Source organism: Orbicella franksi, chromosome 9, assembly GCF_964199315.1.
Source record: "Orbicella franksi chromosome 9, jaOrbFran1.1, whole genome shotgun sequence".
Lineage (NCBI taxonomy): Eukaryota > Metazoa > Cnidaria > Anthozoa > Scleractinia > Merulinidae > Orbicella > Orbicella franksi.
In genome coordinates this window covers 29,018,066-29,035,409 of record NC_138153.1, presented here as the reverse complement: position 1 = coordinate 29,035,409, position 17,344 = coordinate 29,018,066, and the positions used below count along the sequence as shown (strand labels likewise).

At 39.9% G+C, this 17,344-nt stretch overlaps 1 protein-coding gene across 1 annotated transcript in view; it reads right to left on the bottom strand.

The window, feature by feature from the left end:
- Positions 1–1,607: 1,607 nt before the first annotated feature.
- Positions 1,608–17,344, bottom strand: part of LOC145498611 (cubilin-like) — a 29,450-nt gene continuing 13,713 nt past the window's right edge. Inside the window, exons 6-13 of the mRNA XM_081478510.1 lie at positions 15,881–16,297; positions 10,454–10,483; positions 8,794–8,934; positions 7,325–7,357; positions 5,726–6,094; positions 4,947–5,327; positions 3,918–4,349; positions 1,608–2,584 (exon numbers count right to left, since the gene is read on the bottom strand). Coding sequence (XP_081334636.1) covers positions 2,508–2,584; positions 3,918–4,349; positions 4,947–5,327; positions 5,726–6,094; positions 7,325–7,357; positions 8,794–8,934; positions 10,454–10,483; positions 15,881–16,297 — 1,880 coding nt within the window. The 3' untranslated portion in view covers positions 1,608–2,507. The remainder of the gene's footprint in view (positions 2,585–3,917; positions 4,350–4,946; positions 5,328–5,725; positions 6,095–7,324; positions 7,358–8,793; positions 8,935–10,453; positions 10,484–15,880; positions 16,298–17,344) is intronic.

Sequence of the window (17,344 nt, the reverse complement as noted above, 5' to 3'; positions counted from 1 at the left end):
TACTGTACTTTGGATAATTTAAGATTGTAAAATGTACTCGTTAATTCAGTTGTTTTACTGCGAGAGTTTTTTTAAATGAACTACTTTACTAAAACTTTAAAAGTTTATTTGTGTCCGACACAAGTATTGACTGTAGTTTGAGGCGTGTTTTCATGAGTCTGGGCTCACAAAGATTCTACAATAACTTGGAATGCGTTCTTGTTATAAGCATTAAACAACGCTAAAATGGGACATTTTCAATACCTCACTGCTCCTTAACGAGCACGGGCACCCCCCTTTTTTATTTCATAATTTAATTTCTCATATGATAAATATTTATTGGACAAAGTTTGAACAAAAATCTATGTGCACTTTTAATTCAGGGGAATTACCTTAAATGATAAGAAATACTTTGCTATAACGCACCCCGGGGGTATTCCTATACAAAAAGGACGGGGGTGCTCGGCGGACATTTTGAAAAGAATCCCTAAGAGGTACCAAGATCCTGTTTTGTGGGCGTGGCTTGAAATTGTTTTCAGCCTTAAGAGGTACCAATTCTAAAACCACACATAAACTGACACTTTCAGACTTTTTAACTGCAATAAAAACGATTGCTTCAAATACCTTCTACTCTAAAGTTGATTGCCAAATATCTCATGTTTTTGGCTTAATACCTTTAACCCTTTGAATACCAAACTTTCGCCAAAAAATACCGTTTTTAACCGTTTAGTCAGGTTTTTTAGCTGCCAAGACGCTAAATAAGCCTAGGTTTTGCTAAAAAAAGCTTGTTTTTACTAAAAGGAAAGATTTTTCGAGGATTAGGTACAAAATTGAGCAAAACTTCAATTACGGGCATGCACATAAGCCCAATTTTTTTTTGCCATTAACCGTTCTCAATTTCGTTTGTTGGCCCTTTCCTTTCTGTTTTTCTCTGCCCTTTTACACTGGCTACCTTTTGCATTGTATGTTCTTTCTGGCTACAGTGAAAAGTTGGATGTTAATTACGGGCGAAGCCTAGAAATGGACCTTGATCAATCATAGGCGTTGTGGACCATTTTACCACCGTTTTTGCACCAAAACTGATAACCTTGTTTTTCGATTTGCGACGTCGGAATGTCGCCGATATCTAAACCTGACCATTGTGCGGAAAGGGCTAGCCTAGCACTACTATCTGCTTATCAAGAATATCTGATGACATTTAAATTGATGACGTCACAAGTGGTACAAAGAGCACGACCATTCATTACGCATATATGCGTAGTTGGTATTCAAAGGGTTAAAGGTGCCGTAAAAACTCCCGCTGTGGACCTCTTGAGGCTGAACATCCTCAGAGGTCCCAAAACTGCTTTTTTTAACCCCTAAAAGGTACGACAAGCAGCCCCGTCCTTTTTGTATGTCAGTCCCCCCGGAAACGCACATCACCTAACAAAAGCCCTCGAGGGTAAATGTAACTATACTACATGGTTTATAGCTTGCCTTTAACTTCTTAATTAACAGCAGTGATCGATATATAATTTCTCCCCACAATAGATAAGAGATGAGAATAACAAAAATCATCCACTACAGGATTTTATTTTGATGCACGGCAGTAATGATTAAATAGGTTTTAAGCTTGGAACTGACGAATTAAAGACATCGACCATTCGATCTGCTTGATCAAGATTTGACATGATCTGCAGATTAGTTGTTTGATTTCCAATTTACTATACTCTAGCGGTTTACGAACTGTGTTCTAAAAATGTAACATTGTACTATTGCCTTCTGCTATGTATCTCTTTTTTCCTTGTTTTTGTTATTGGTTCAAAATTTCGAATAAGTGTTCTTACCAATCAGAGCTAACATGCTGTTGTTTTTAGCCAATCAGTTTGGCACTGGCTGCATTTTTTCCCGCACCTGACACCCGTTGCATGTTTTCCCGCGCTTGATATCGGCTGCATGTTTTCCCGTTCTCGACGCCGGCTGCATGTTTTCCCGCGCTCGACACCGGCTGCATGTTTTCCCGCGCTTGGCATTGGGTACTCATTTCTGCATCCAGTTCTGATTGGTTCACCGCATTGATCGCTGTGATTGGTCAGAGTGATAACTTTGATTTTAGCTCAAAGACAGACAATTACTAGAAACTGCCGCGAGCAGTTCGTGTTTTAACTCGATTAAATATTTACATCTTCTTGTCAAGTCTCTTTTTCCTCCAAAACAAGGAACAAGCGACTCACACGAGTGACCATCATGATTTCTGTGAATTATGTTCTCTAACTAATCTAAATTGACCTATTCTAGTCTAAAAACTACAGCTAAAATGCATCAAAACCTCACGTGAAAGTCAGACTAGAGCAGAATCGATGTGAATTTAATGTTTGGAGTGACATATTGAGAGAAAGCCTTCTCATGAGGTTCAGGTTAACAACTATTGTTTTTTGTCGCTTTCCTAAAAAGTAACAAGTTTACTGAGGACATTTACCCATGAAATTTAGCTAATCTGTTAAAAAATCCAGCAGAGATGTTTGTGACACTTATGAGTTAACACTTCCTCAGGGCCAAAACACGGTGGCAGTTAAGATTGGAAGGGAAACAGACAACACAGTAGCAGACACCATGGCTCCGGTTGCTGCAAAGAAAACACAAACTGTAGTCAGCAAACCAGTGAGCAAATCTCAAAAAGCCCTTTTCCCGCTAATTTTTCTTATTTGCATAATTTATGATAAATTTCAACTTGAATGTGAGGCAATTTTAGGCAGGAATACCAAATTGCCCGAAATTACCTCACATTCATGTTGGAGTACAGGTATAATACTATGATGAATATAAGAAAAACAACTATTGTATTGGAGTTCAACATAAATGGAATTTGTTATACCTCCCAACTCAAATATGTTTTCCAATTGGAGGAGAGCGTGTCACGCGTCGTGGCTCAACTCACTAGCTCCCCAGGGCAAACAAAACTCACTAACTCCCTAGGGAAACAACAACTTGAACTTTTGACCCGCATGTGATCAGGTTGTGCTCCTTGAAACCGCGGCAAATGTGTGAGCCAGCCGCCCTCAAGCAAACAATTTCTTTGCAGTTTTCTCTATTTTTGAGTTGGGAGATATAACAAAACACTTAATGACTGGTCCCGCAAGAAACCGTGAGTTTTGTCTCCCCTTGACCTCAATGCTACCCTTGGCTTTGCTTCGGGGTACATTGAGGGTCTCAGGGAAACAAAACTCACTGTTTCCCTTGGGGCCAGTCATTAAGTGCTTATTGTTCTACTGCAAGGATGACTGGGTGAATCATATGCCAACTGTACAAAGTATAATCAGAGCACATTTTCTGGCCTCACAGTGCATAGAAAAAAATACTCCAAGCATGTGCAGAGTGCAGGACAAAAACAATTATTTGATCTCTTACAGTATTTCAGTCTGAAAGTTGGATTTCTTCCAAAATTTCCTTCAAAACACTTCACTTGCCAATTAAGTAGGTGAAGGACAGATGCTACTAAACCAGGTTATCTTGAGAACATGACTTCTATTTCATGCTGATAAGTTTAAGACTAACATCCTGAATTTTACAATAAAATTGATGCATTCTCCCTCCATCTTAATAGTCTGCAGTTATTCTGACCAAGGGGTTTGGGTTAGGGTTAGGGTTACACCACAATAGATGGATCCTGCTAACAGGTTTACATCCTTTTTGCCACCCAATTCAGATCATGCGATGATTCATTTAATTCATTGAATTGTTCTGTTTGTACATACTCCTAAGCAATCAGTTGCTTTTGACAAATTGCACAATTGTAACCTCCCAAATCAATTAATAAATCATCACATGGTCTGAATTGGGTGGCAATGTAAACATACTGTATTAGCTGAATCCGTCTATGAAAGGATAGTAATCGAATTTAACTTTGTTTTCATAAATGTGCAGGCACTTAAATAAAAACAGAAGGTAAAGATAATTACTGGTTGGCGTCTTGGCTGTTGTCGTTGGTGCTGTTGTTGTTGGTTTGGCTACAGTTGGAGAAGGGGAATCAGTGGTCTCAGAATACTGTGCTTCAAAACCCCGACCAAGTGAAAAGCCAGCATGGAACTTTACAAACATCTGGTTTCCACTTGAAACCTTCTCTTCCTCAGCAGAGCCATGACAGAAACGTGCCAACAAAGGAGAGCTTTCTGAAGGTCCATCATAAACTTCCACATAAGTACAAGTGTCTGAACTGCATTCAAGCGAACATGAACCAAGGGCGAAATCAGTGAATGCAAACTTCACACGTTTACCAGCTGAAACAGAAATACTCCAGGTGCAAAACTCGGAAGGAAGATAATTATCTATGGGGTAGTTTGGGCTGCTCAATTTTCCGTTACCAGCGAGAGGAACTGCTTGATTTGGACAAACTGGAAAATTAAACACAAATGTAGAGAGTCAAGAAAAGCCAAAAATTAAACGACTAATGAATACTTTCTACAGCTCTTTAAAGCAAGTACTGACTCTAGTTGTTTAGTGTGATTTAATTCCACGGGAAGAAAAACGGTTTAGTAAACAGGGTCACAAACTGCAGTGTATATAGGAACACTGCAGGCAAAAATAACACTTTTATATAATCAAGGCCGTGGTCTAAGAAAAATTACAGGGAGCCCAAAGGCTCCTAACCATTAAAGCCTGGGTGCCCAGCACTTAAGCTTACATGAAAAAAGTAAGTTTTTCCAGTCACCCGAAGGCAAAAGTTAGTCACCTGTGGCACCCAGGCACTTCTAGAGCACAGCCCTGATAATGCAAATGCAACTTTACTTGACAAGTAATTTAATTTAATTTAATTTAATTTATTACCACCTCTCTTATTCAACGTCAACTGAGGAGACCACCGTTCTACGAGAACGAATCATGCAAAACTCACACATTGCAGTTTATATGCATCTTTACTTGAAAAGACTGCACCACTCACCAAACTCCAACTGGGCTGTCCCTACCCCTCCCCAGAAAGGAACACTTACCAGGTGGCGTGAAGTTCAACTGAGTATAAGTTGCTTTAAATCCCACACTCTGCAGGTCATTAGCACCATCCGAGAAGAAACGAAGCTTCAAGGTGTCAAGAGTTGAGTAATATGTTAACACTTTATTGGGTTTGCCACACTTTTTCCCACTTACAGCTCCATCACTGGAGTAACCATTTTGGATTTCCAGATAGTCACACACACATCTTCCAAAACCACACTGAAAGATGTCCATGGTGTCTGAAATTTCTAGTTTGACGCGGCTTCCATTGTTGGCTGTGATTTGCCAGGTGCAGTCCTGGTTGTTTGGGTATCTTCTGGGGTAGAAAGGACTGGTGATGACGCCCGATATTTCACTCAGCTGGACCAGTGTGGGACACACTGAGAAGAACAAACTCCAATTATGCAATCTGAACTGATTCGTTTGTTGCATGAATGATGAATGAATTTAATATTGGGTGAAAGTTTTTTATCCTGAGGTCTCATCATTCTCATCCCAAAGGGCCACGCTTCTTTTGGTCAGCACCAAGAATCGCAACCTCTGGCCTAGTCCAACACCAGAAGTCCACAAATCATGGCCTTCCCATCACTCTGCGCATGCTCAGAGTCAAGTCTGTGAAATCTGATTGGCTGAGAATATGAAATGATTACTCTGTGCATGCTCAGAAAATTGGACCTTCCCAGAGGTTGCGATTCTTGGTGCTGACTTAATGGAGCGTGGCCTCTGGGAATGAGAATGAGGTCTCACACAAAATGCCAGCATTTATGTGTATACTTACCATCCTGAGGAGAGATTGCCTCATAAGTCAAATTAAACCCTGCGAGTTCAACGTTGAGTGACAGCAAGCTCACTTGGACAAAATTTCCGACAGAGTACACTGGATTAGGAATGTTTTGACCACAAAGCTTGAATTGTGATTCGCCATCATCTGATGCAACATTAGTAATAAACAAACGGCCCCCTCCAAGAGTGTTTGTACAGTCAGTATTCTGATTTGGTTCCAATGAGAAGTTGAGGAAAGTTAGTCTGATAATTTGCCCACCAGGAACTGTGATATTCCAGGCACATTTCGAGTTTCGAGGAAAAGTACTCGGAAAACTTTCACTGGTAAGGAATCCACTAGATCCAGTGAGGGCTTCTCCACATGCTACAAACAAAATACAAAAAAAAGACTGAGGACTATTAGACCTACTGCTGGAATAAAAACTTCTTATAAGTATTAGTAATAAGATCAATTTCCTGCCAAGTAGCGACTATGAACAAGTGCGGACATACTGGTTTCCACCATCTTACGGAAATCGGTCGGATTTTTCAGAATGACTTACAAACCCGGTAAATGGGACTTAAGGGAGTTAAAATCCAAAAAATTCCCTGCAGAGCATGACCCCGGACCCCTCTAGAAGCTTGCATCTTCAGCGATGATTGTTTCAGAAACTGGTCACCATTTATCCTAGGTCTGTGCCTGACAAATGTTTGACAGCTCTTGCATCAGTTTTTAGAGGTAAACCAACACAATCTTGAGTGAAACCTCACTGTGAAATGAACAAAAGGGTAAATGTACAACCAAACTATTAATATCTTACTGAAAAGAATATGCCATCAGAAATTAACAATTTGTATGGTTGTGTGTTCAAATTGGACTTCAAACATTGGGATGCTTGATTTGCAGTTTGACCTCCACATATCATCCTTAATACAATTTTCTTTTTTCGTCCTTTTGATCCTGCCTTGTTAGAGTTGCAGTTCTCCACGTATTGTCCATAAAGCGTGATTTTCAATTTTTCATCCTGCATAATTCCAATCAATTTTAAAACTATTCAGCATACTGCCTGTCAAAATGAGCAAAGGGAAGTATTTTTTATCCCACATCCTGCCATTAAAATTTCTGTAAAAATAAGTCTCACATTCTTTGCTTAGTTTATGTCCAGTCAAACCTTTTGTGAGTCAAGTCTTTTGTAAACTTGTACAATTAGCCATGGCATAAATACTAAACTACATGTATCCTGACTGACCTGTAAGTAGCAAAATTAAATACTAGTATTGTATTGCTAGTAATGTACTTGTACATTTGCACCTGCTCATATTTGTGGTTACTGTAAAATAATGCAGATGTTGTAAAAAACTTAAAAAAAGTGAAACTAAGTGAGTAAAAGTGCAAAGAAATGTTGCTGTTAGATTTTTCTACAGTAGAAACTTCAGTAATCCCACTGCCTCATTTTGCTCTGCTATTGCATCATGCCAAACCTATGTTCTTTCTGTGTGTGTACATAAACTTCTTGAGTGATGCAAGGTTTGGTGTGTGCTTACTAAATGATGATAATTAGCCAAATCATGTAGAATAAACATCATAGTTTTAAATAGTAAAAAAGCTACTTACGAGTAGATGCAACACGACCAACTAGAAAAACAACTACAAGGAAAAGACAAATTAAAATTCATGTTATGACAGAACTGTTGTAAATTATGTGTACATGTACTACTTATAACAAATTACAACAAAGTGCATGACTATCAATGATTTGAAATTACAGTACCGCTCGAAAACCATTTTCTAAAACCAAAACCAAAGTACTTGCTTTTGGTCATGCCCTGGTGTAGCAGTACACTGAGGGAATAATCATTGCACTGGCTTTCTTTATGAGCCTTTGTTTAGCTGTTGTATTTTATTGGGTCTTTTGTTTTAGTTCTTCAAGCCTTCCAAGGGGTAAAGGTGATAAGTGACCCGACCCTAAAAACCAGCAGCACAGGAATTTCTAATCAGCACCAAGCGAATCGAGTGCAGTGCTAAAATTTGACAGTGACACGAGAAGCATTAGGAAAGACAGCGACATTGTCCCTTTTGGACTTTTTTGCCTATTTAGAAATTGCATTCTCTTGTTAAGTCTGTAAATGTCAGAAACTTATATGCTTTTCCATTGAATAAACTGTAACAAAATCAACCTTGTAGCAACAGTGACATATGACTTCATGCAGAAAAACAACAGCGACATTTGCTTCTGCTGGTTCAGCGACATCTGTACATGAAAAGATGCGACATGGCAACACCACTACCCCCCTTTGAAGGCCTCATTCTTGTGTACTTGTACACACGGACAGAACCCTTTTGACCCTCAATTGAAAACCGCCAAAGGAATATTCCAGGGAAAGATATCGATCAATAAATAAATAGGAAAAAGCACAACTGCTTCCATTGTGCTGTTATAAGCTGACATATTAAAAAGGTTCATTATTGTTTTGTTATGTAAATGAAAAGGGTAACAACACGGTTAGTTGAAAAGCTGCCTTAGTAGCTGAATTGTATTTACGCTGGATTACACTAGATGAGAAAAAAGAAATGTGACTTGCAGCTGGTTCAACTTTTAATCTTTATGTCAGACTGTTTGTGAAACATTACTGCATTGCACTGTCGTAAACGATGACATCAAAAAATACCTCAAACGATATCGGTCTATTGTCCATTACAACCCAGCTATCACATTACAATTTTGGTAGCGCTAGCTAAGTTCCATCTACTCAGATCTTACGGTTAAAAGAAGGTGTATATAATGAATGAAGTTGAATGAATGTCAAAAATATACATGAAGTAATACCTAATACTGCCCTCGAGTCCAACTTCGATTTGAAAGCATTTCTAAAAGATTAAACAACTCGAGCTTCGACAGGAAAATGAAAATTGGACAGAAGTCACAGATCGAAGCTTACATGCAACTACTTGCCTTCGAAAACAGATTTGACGAAGTCGGTAATCCCAGCCATATTCTTTAAAACAAAACTATAACGTGCTTAAAGTTCTGCTTGAAAATATAATATAAGCTTAATAATTATAAGAAGTTCTCGTATACTCACGTAACAACTGCAATACCCAAACGACAGCCATTTTGCAATCTTGCTGTGCAACACACTGTATTCGAATCAGATCGTAACGCACTTGAAACCTTGGAATTATTTTCTGCGAGGAGCCGAACAGCTTGCTCCGCAACTTGCTTTAAACAAGAAGCGATCAATATAATATATTCTGACGAAGGGACAAAAATAGAAGTGACTCACAAGAGCCCTCGGTGCATCATCCAGCCCTCACAAGCTGAATGCATAATTTATCAGCTGAGCTCCTGTCAACCAGGATCTAAGTACTTACCGCTGGCTTGGACTCTAGGACAAGCGGACGGGTGAAATAGCTAGAGAAGACCGAAGGGCAGTTAGTGGGGGCGAAGAAAAGTCGAGAACACGGGGAGAAAACTCGGCGACGAAAAAAGTTGGAGAAAAAGCTAGGCGCCCGGCGATAATGCCTCGTAACAAAGAGTAACTTTGCTAATAGGTCGTTTTCAAAAGAACATTAAATTAACATCCCAAGAAATCATAAAACATTTTGTACTGACGCTCAGGCGATTTCCGAAAATGCTTCCCCCGATCGCCTTCAATACGACCTGAACCACTGACTTCTAACAGATCGAACGTTGTGAACATTTTAGCAAGCAAGCTACATCATGACTCGACCAGCTGTTGGCATCATGTAACGCCAAAAACAGCAGCGCGCGGGGCATTTGCTCTCTCTACAACTCTCTATATAAAATAAAATGGTTGCTGTTGTTGTTGTTGTTGTTGTTGTTGTTGTTCCTGTGTGTAAATTTGCCCTGGGGGCTTGGCTATAAAAATGTGGAAGAAATCTCTAGAGTGGTGCAGTGTCACTGAAAAGACGACTGGCCGAAATTGTGGTTTCTAAGGAAAACACGCCTAAAGATCTACCAAAAGAGTGGGTAACTAGCAAAGGGAGGTAAGTGCGGAAGGGGAGGGGGGAGGGGGTGGAGAATTTGTGTCAAGATATGATCCTGATGCGAGAGAATTTTAACAAAATTCACATTACCTCACATACTTACACACTTTATTTATTTATGCCTCTTGCTCACTTAACCTATCCATACTATATCACATTGCCTTGGCTGAGCTCTGTTTGCTGGAGTTAACTATAATAGTTGAGATCATGATTTGCCATATTTTGGCCACCTTCATGGCCGTTTATTTCATAACAACTAAACCAAATTACCTAAAATCTGAGACCCAAATTTATTTCCAGCAAAGGTGAGGGTAAACCCGCCAAAGCACTTTCCGCACCAAAGAGAGAAAACCGTTTCCTTCGTGGAGCTGAAGAAAAAGAGGCCTGTAGTTTGTCCTATGCCTCTCATGTATGCCCTGAATTGGAGCCCCGTATGTAAACTGATTCTAGTTAGTAAAAAATTAACCAGCGTTGCCAGGCGCATAAAATCATTTATTCCTCTAAGTAATAAATTTCCTTTATTTACTTAATTACAGTCTTGTTCAGATTAGGTTACAATCTTTTAAATAAACATATATAGAAAAGTCCCTTTAGCTATCACAGATTATCAATAACATAAAGACTATCAAAATGTTCGGTGTGTAGCCAGGCATGTTAAAAATTGGTAAAAAAGGAATTAAATGGTTGTCACTGGCTAAAAATATGGTTATCGGACGTTTCGGCCACTACTGTTGCCTTCTTCAGCAAAAGATGGAAAACTATCAACTATTAAATAAAATTAATAACGAAAAAAAGACAATTCCCTTGATAATTTGCTATAACAATTCCTGGTACTATTTCACCTATTTCTTTTATGACTAGGTGTCACATAAAACCATAATAATCTCTACGATGTTTTTTTGTTGCATTAGTGCCTTTCTTCTTAAGGGCGTCCTTTTTGGTTTTGGCTCTCATGTGGAAACATCAACCTTGGCCAGGTTGTTCGAAAGTCGGTTAACGGTAACCCAGGATTAAAAGTTATCCGAAATATTAATATTTCCTGTATAAAAATGTTTCTTACTGCTCACGTTTTGTGTAGTTTAAGCTTAGTCAAGCTCAAAACTGAAGGACAAACATTATAAACAGAAAACCTCGTTGAAAAGTTACAAAACTGAAATCAAAATTCTTGCTAATCCTGGGTTAGCTTAATCGAGCTTGAACAACCAGGCCCAGTCCCTGAAGTCTCCTACGCGACCTAATGAAAGAAAAATTGTCGCGAACTGCGCTCAAATCTTAATGAACTAAGCCCACTAAGACCACGAAAGCGGGAATGGTGCGAGACAACTCTTAGAAAATTAACCCTTACCACATACGACTAACCGAAAAGGAAAAATGCACTATCAACTGCTTACCCTAGTAGATGGCGTATAAATCCGCGAGTGACTTATACTTTAGCGAGTATGCAAATAATTAGGTTTTCATTCATCTTGAATTACGTGCTCTTCAGGTAGTGTAATGATTAATGCTTTGGTAGCTTTTGGTCATTAGTTTTTAGCAAACAAAGTACGTTAAGCTTTTTTGGAAGGTCGTCAGTATGGTTTTTCCCGTGATCATGATTTAAAGGAAAAATTAGCGCGTTCAGAGCATGCGCATGCAAGCTATCCTGGACTCTCTGTTCGCCCGCCTGGGCGACCCCTATACAGGACGGGAAGAAAAGAGAATTAAGGGACTAGAATATCACGTGCCATGATGTCTATGCCGAAGAAACTGGTAGGCCATGGAGCACTCAAGACTCGAGTTAGCTTTGTTGGTGGTTTCTGTAATAGTTTTTTTTTTTTTACAGGAGAGGGTTATCAGCCCTTAGCCCGACCTCCAACCCGGAGACTCAGGGTTTTCCCGTTTACGGTTTCCTTCCCTTAGACGAATGCAGCGTCAGTGTTTATAAGCTCCATCATGACCCAGGTTTAATGTGAGTTTTTGTCTCGACCTTTTGAGGAGGCCCATGTTCACCTTTAGATGGCCACGTCTTAAGGTAATATGTAGAACTTTTGCTTGGGAATGTCGGTGCCACCCAACTCTTCTCTCCTCCCTGATACGACCACAGTCTTATGGTCCCCCGGGGGGATACTCCTAGAAAAGTTGGGTGAGGGTGTGCGGCCCACTTCCCAAAACCCTTACCTTATTTATGACCAAAATCTGCGATTTTCGCTACCGTATTTATGACCTGGCCAAAAATTCGATACCCTATTTATGACTGTTGCGGCTGGCACAGTTGCCCTGAACATAAGTTATGAAGGGCTTTTATGGACGGTCTTATTAATAATGATGAAAAAGTAGCTTCATCTAAGAAATATACTCAATTCAAGACTAGAGTGCTAAAACCATACCCTATTTAAGACCAAAATGGCCAAAATCGATAATTTATTTATGACCAGAACGGCTGAAAAACCCTACTCTTTGGGGCCGCACATACCTATATAGCCTATATAAGGGAGTACGGCTATTTATTGGACATGTGCCTTATTCGCCGGCTTGCCCATATCCGGCCATCTATGCACCCGTAGGGAATGGACATCCCGCACGAGGCTATACCAACACACAAGCGCAAAAATAACGTTAGAATACAAACAAAAAGAAAAAGCTGTCATCCTCAATCTGTACAAAATGCATCTATGAAACTGCACTGGTGTACAACAGTGACTCGCTAATCACCAGATCTCATACAACATTAAGGGAATCCAAAGCTTTGTCTATCAAGCTATACCTATAGATTTCTATTCTCTCTCATTCTAAACTGGAATGATCAGTAAGCCGGCCGAATTGCTCTACGGGTATCAAAAAAATCGAATTCGTACTGACACTCGCCTGTCACTGCCTAGCATGTATGTTTAACAAATTGAATGTTGTTTAGCGTGGTCTGTACTCTTATCGACAACGATACGCGTCATCGCAGTGGTCAAAATATTGTGGACTCACGAGGCGCAGCTGAGTGAGTCCACAACAAATCTTGACCACTGTGATGACGCCTATCGTTGTCGATAAGAGTAGACCACGCTAAACCACATTTCGATTTGTTTTTTACCACAATATCAAGGTCAAAGAAAATGTTGTTTTCAGAGGGCGAGCTGCATAAGGCATTGCGCGACACATTGACGCGAGCAGCATGGTCTGGACTCTTATCGACAACGGCAAATTAGCCAATCAGATTGCGAGATTAGCAACAATTGTGGTTAAAAACTGTTCTCATGTCGTATTTGTGAAATACTTTCTATTATCATGACCCGGCCTCACGCGCTATTTTCTTGGAAAACTGATAAGAAAAAAGGTCCTGTATCAGGAGCGTACGCGTCGAAACGATAGGGCGGGTAAAACTCGTGCGGCCCTACTAGAAACACGCGCGGCCTCTCCAAATTAATACGAGTTAAAAATTAATGACAGAAAGACTTTTGTTTCTACAAAATTTTGATTTATTTTATATTAAGTGATGAAAGTGAACATTCCAAATTTTACTATCCTGGCGAACTATCCAATGAAGAACTACTTCAGCCGCGCACTTATTCCGAAGGTATAGAAAGAAAGTCAAACACGCCTCTCAAATGAAGAGCAAAAAAATGGTCACATCAGTGACAATATGCTTATTGACTAAGTGAAGTTGGGCCGGACAGTAACATAATTTGCTCCGGTCCACGGCTATTTTACATAACTTCCTCTAACATAATTTCCTCTAGATCCATGTTAGCTCAGTTAGGAAGCACAGACCTTGCAGCGCTTGGTTTGCACGTTCCGACCTCTCGCCAAATATTTTCCCTTCCGCCAATCTCCACTCAGTCAGTAAGTACATATTACCTACCCCTCTACCTGCCTGCCTAGTTAGTTAGTTACTGTTCTTATCTACTTACTTACCTACCTACCTACCAGTGAATTTAATTCTTAGGGCTACATGATGTTCAAAGACAGTTTTCTTGTTAGTTCGAGCTTATGGCTATTATTGCTTGGCCTGTTGTTTAGCTAACAATTTTACCAAGGACACGCAACTACAACATTTAAGATCGCTATTCTGTTAGGAAATCCGGCAGAGTTGTTTGTGACAACTGTGACTAAAACTTCTGCAGAGCTAAAAGATCGAGGCAGCGAAGATTGCCAGGGTAACAGGCAACAAGGCAGCGGACACCACGGCTCCAGCAGCTAAAAAAAAAGGAATAATAAAAAACTGAATTATGACCAGTGAGTATATTTGAGGATTATAAACTATTATATGGTAGGGTTCCCGAACGCCGGGTAAGTGAGTTCTTGGGTGCTTACCATTTAGCAAAAAAATCCGGAAATTTCGGTTGAAAGCCAAATGGAACAGTAATTTTACGGAAAATCCGTTCGGAAATTGTAGACTACCTCCGGAGGTAGTCCTCTTTTTCCGTTCGGAACGGAACGGCGGAAATTTCCTTACCATTTGGTAAATTTTCCAGTTTCTAGTCTCTCATCAGCCGAAAACAATTACGAGAAATCGAATTGCAAATGGTAAGTGCCATCTCGTTCGGTTGGTTTGCTGATTTTGGAAAAACTCTTACCATTATACAACGGTCATCCCAACCGGTTTATTCTGACAAATGGTAAGCACCCCTTGTTCCCATGAATCTCAGCATTACTTGGGAGCAAGTGTAGAGGAAATGTTGAGACTCGAGAGAGAAAAAAATTCATTGTCCACAAGTTCTTGCTGGTTTTTATGTAGCAAAACAAAAGACTATAGCAAAACTCCAGTGCATCATAGTTAATAGAAGAGAATGATTAAGAAGCCCGGTAAACATCAAGGAAGCAAACAAACAGACTAAGATTTATGTTGGAAGGTCCTTGACCCTGCACATCTTTTGTTTTATGCTCATAGACTGAGCATGAGTTACATAATCGCACTGCTTCTATTAGTTAGTTGTATGAGCACACATAACCACCTTTTTTGTGCAGGGTCAACCCGCAAAACGGCCAAAAAAAAAAAAAAATACAACAAAGAACTTTGTCAGGTTTCATAACCATTCACTCTATTAACTATCAGTGCATAGTGTCTATGAAACAACATAGATTCTTTTATTCAATCTGTGACACTTTCAACCTGCGAATTTTGCGTTTTGGAATTTTTCAACACTTTGCAGAACATGCAGAAAATGGCAAAGTTTAAAAACCCGGCGTGCTCTTAGCCTTACAAAATCAGCCATGTTTCGTGCAACAATGGAAATGGTCACTGTTTCTCCCGTTAGGCCTTCCGTCCACATTATTCCGTCATGAAAACGGAGCTTTCCGAAAGCGCCCTTCAGACCGGAGGAAATTGAAAACTCCGGCTTTGCCTTGTAGTGTGGGCGGAAAACATTTTTAAAACGAAGCTTTTCAAAAACGATGAGGTTACGGTAATCATGATATTTCTCTTCTCGGGTTTTTTCTCAAACACAAATCCAGAATAACCGGTGATATTTCTCCGGCGTAATGTGGCCGGACGGGGCCTGGGTAGCAGTGTAATGTATGTTACTCTCTGACATCACAGTCTTCGCAATAGGCCATTCCGAGATTGCGCAGTGCAGAGAACTGGGGAGAGTTTCAAATTTCAACCATTCGATAAACTGACACCACTTCATGAAAGGTCATGTTGAGATTAGTCATTTGACCAAGTTTGATGCTTTTAGGGTAAACAGAGACCAAGTTATAGACCTTGAAACATGGTTCAAAATCCACACAAACGTCTCTAATTTTGAGACAGCGTCCCTCCAAACCATATAGACTCTTAAAATTTTTTATGATCTCTGTGATACTCTTAAAAATGGGCAATCTCAGATTCTTTCAAATGAAAGGTGAATGACGGGATTTTACAGTTCTCACAAAACTGATAAAGAATTTTAAGGGTTTATATGGTTTGGGGGGACGCTGTCTCATAATTAGAGACGTTTGTATGGCTTTTGAACCATGTTTCAAGGTCTATAACTTGGTCTCTGTTTTCCCTTAAAGCATCAAACTTGGTCAAACAACTAATCTCAACGTGATCTTTGATGTGGTGGCGTGAGTTTATCGATTGGTTAAAATTTGAAATTCGCCCCAGTTGCCACGAACTAGTCAATGAATGCGCTCGCTTGAATTGGGTAGTCTGTCGTTTGAACTCTACTGGTAAACTTGGAAAAGTAAATAGTCTTTCTCTAGTTCACTTACAGAGAACTGTTGTTGTTATTGTTGTTGTTGTTGTTGTTGTTGTTGTTGGTCTGCCTGAAAACATAGAATACTGCGCTTCAAATCCCCGATCAAGTGAAGAACCGGAACGGAATTTCACGAACATCTGGTTACCACTTGAGAACACTTTTTGCAAGGCTGAACCGTTACAAAATCGTCCCAGCGAAGAAGAATTTGCTGAGGAACCGTCATATAACTCCACATAGGTGCAATTATCCGAGCTGCAATTGAACTCACATGAACCAAAGGCCAATTCAATGAATACTAACTTGACAAGTTTATCAGATGGCACAGTAATGATCCAGGAACAATCTCTGGAAGCAGGATAATTGCTCATAGGGTAGTTAGGGCTGCTGAATTTTCCCCACCAGTTGAGAGGAACTGCTTCAGTTGGACAAACTGGGGAAAAAAATCAAAATATATAATTCCATCACATAACTGTAAGTATCACGGAAGGGGGTCGTAAGCCCCCAAAGAGTGAAGGACACTAACAACTCTAGTCTAGACGAATGGCGAACCCAAGGCAAGAGAGCGGGTGTAATTTAATGTCCAAAGAATCAAATTATAGCTCAAGAACAAGGTTCGACGGTTTATATGTTTTTTGAAACTAATCCAATTATGTCTGGATTTATGAAACAGTGTTAAAGACTGCTTTCGCTATGGTAGCAGCTTGTAAATATTACCTAGCATGAAATCTAGAGAGCTTCTTGCCGCATGTTTCATTCATTTATCTATTTTTTTTTTTAATTATTCATCGCTACCCCCTCCCTTTTTCAATTGGTATAAGTTTAGCCCAGGCTACACTCCTCTGAATTTCAGTTCGCGCGGTGACTCTGAGAAAGAGCCGACCGATTAGCGCTCTATAACTGCTGTCTAAAGGAAGTCTGCCAGAGGACATCATTGAGGCCAGTGAAGGTAAACGTCCAACGATTTGCTAGCAAGCGTAGTCCATTATCGTACATGAGGCGGGCCTGAGATGTATCAAACGGGACGTCATTTCGCCCCGTAATAGTAAGCCGTTTGCACTGTGGCGATAATGTTGTGCTTGCTTTAGACAGCAAAGTTTTAAGAGCTTTAGCCACATCAATTTAGGGTTTAGAGCTGCAATGGACTAGATATCTCTAACTGCTGTTGGCGTTTGATGTCGCTCGATAAAATTCAAGTATATTCGGAACATTGCTATTTGCGAGCAAAATATGGCTACGAACGGAGTGAAGAACATTAGGTCAAGCGCTGATCATGAGTAGAATTTCCTTGTTTTATCAATTTTAGGCGTTCTCGGCCTGGCTAACTATCAGAACTGTCTGTGATTCGCTAGTGCGGAAGAATTTATTTGTTGAGTGTTTGCTTACTCTTAATTATGGCCTAGTTTGTTTGAAGTTCAATCGTTTCTCGATGCAGGAAGCTCTTGCTCAGTCCATTTAGGACGATGCAGCTTTTAGAAAG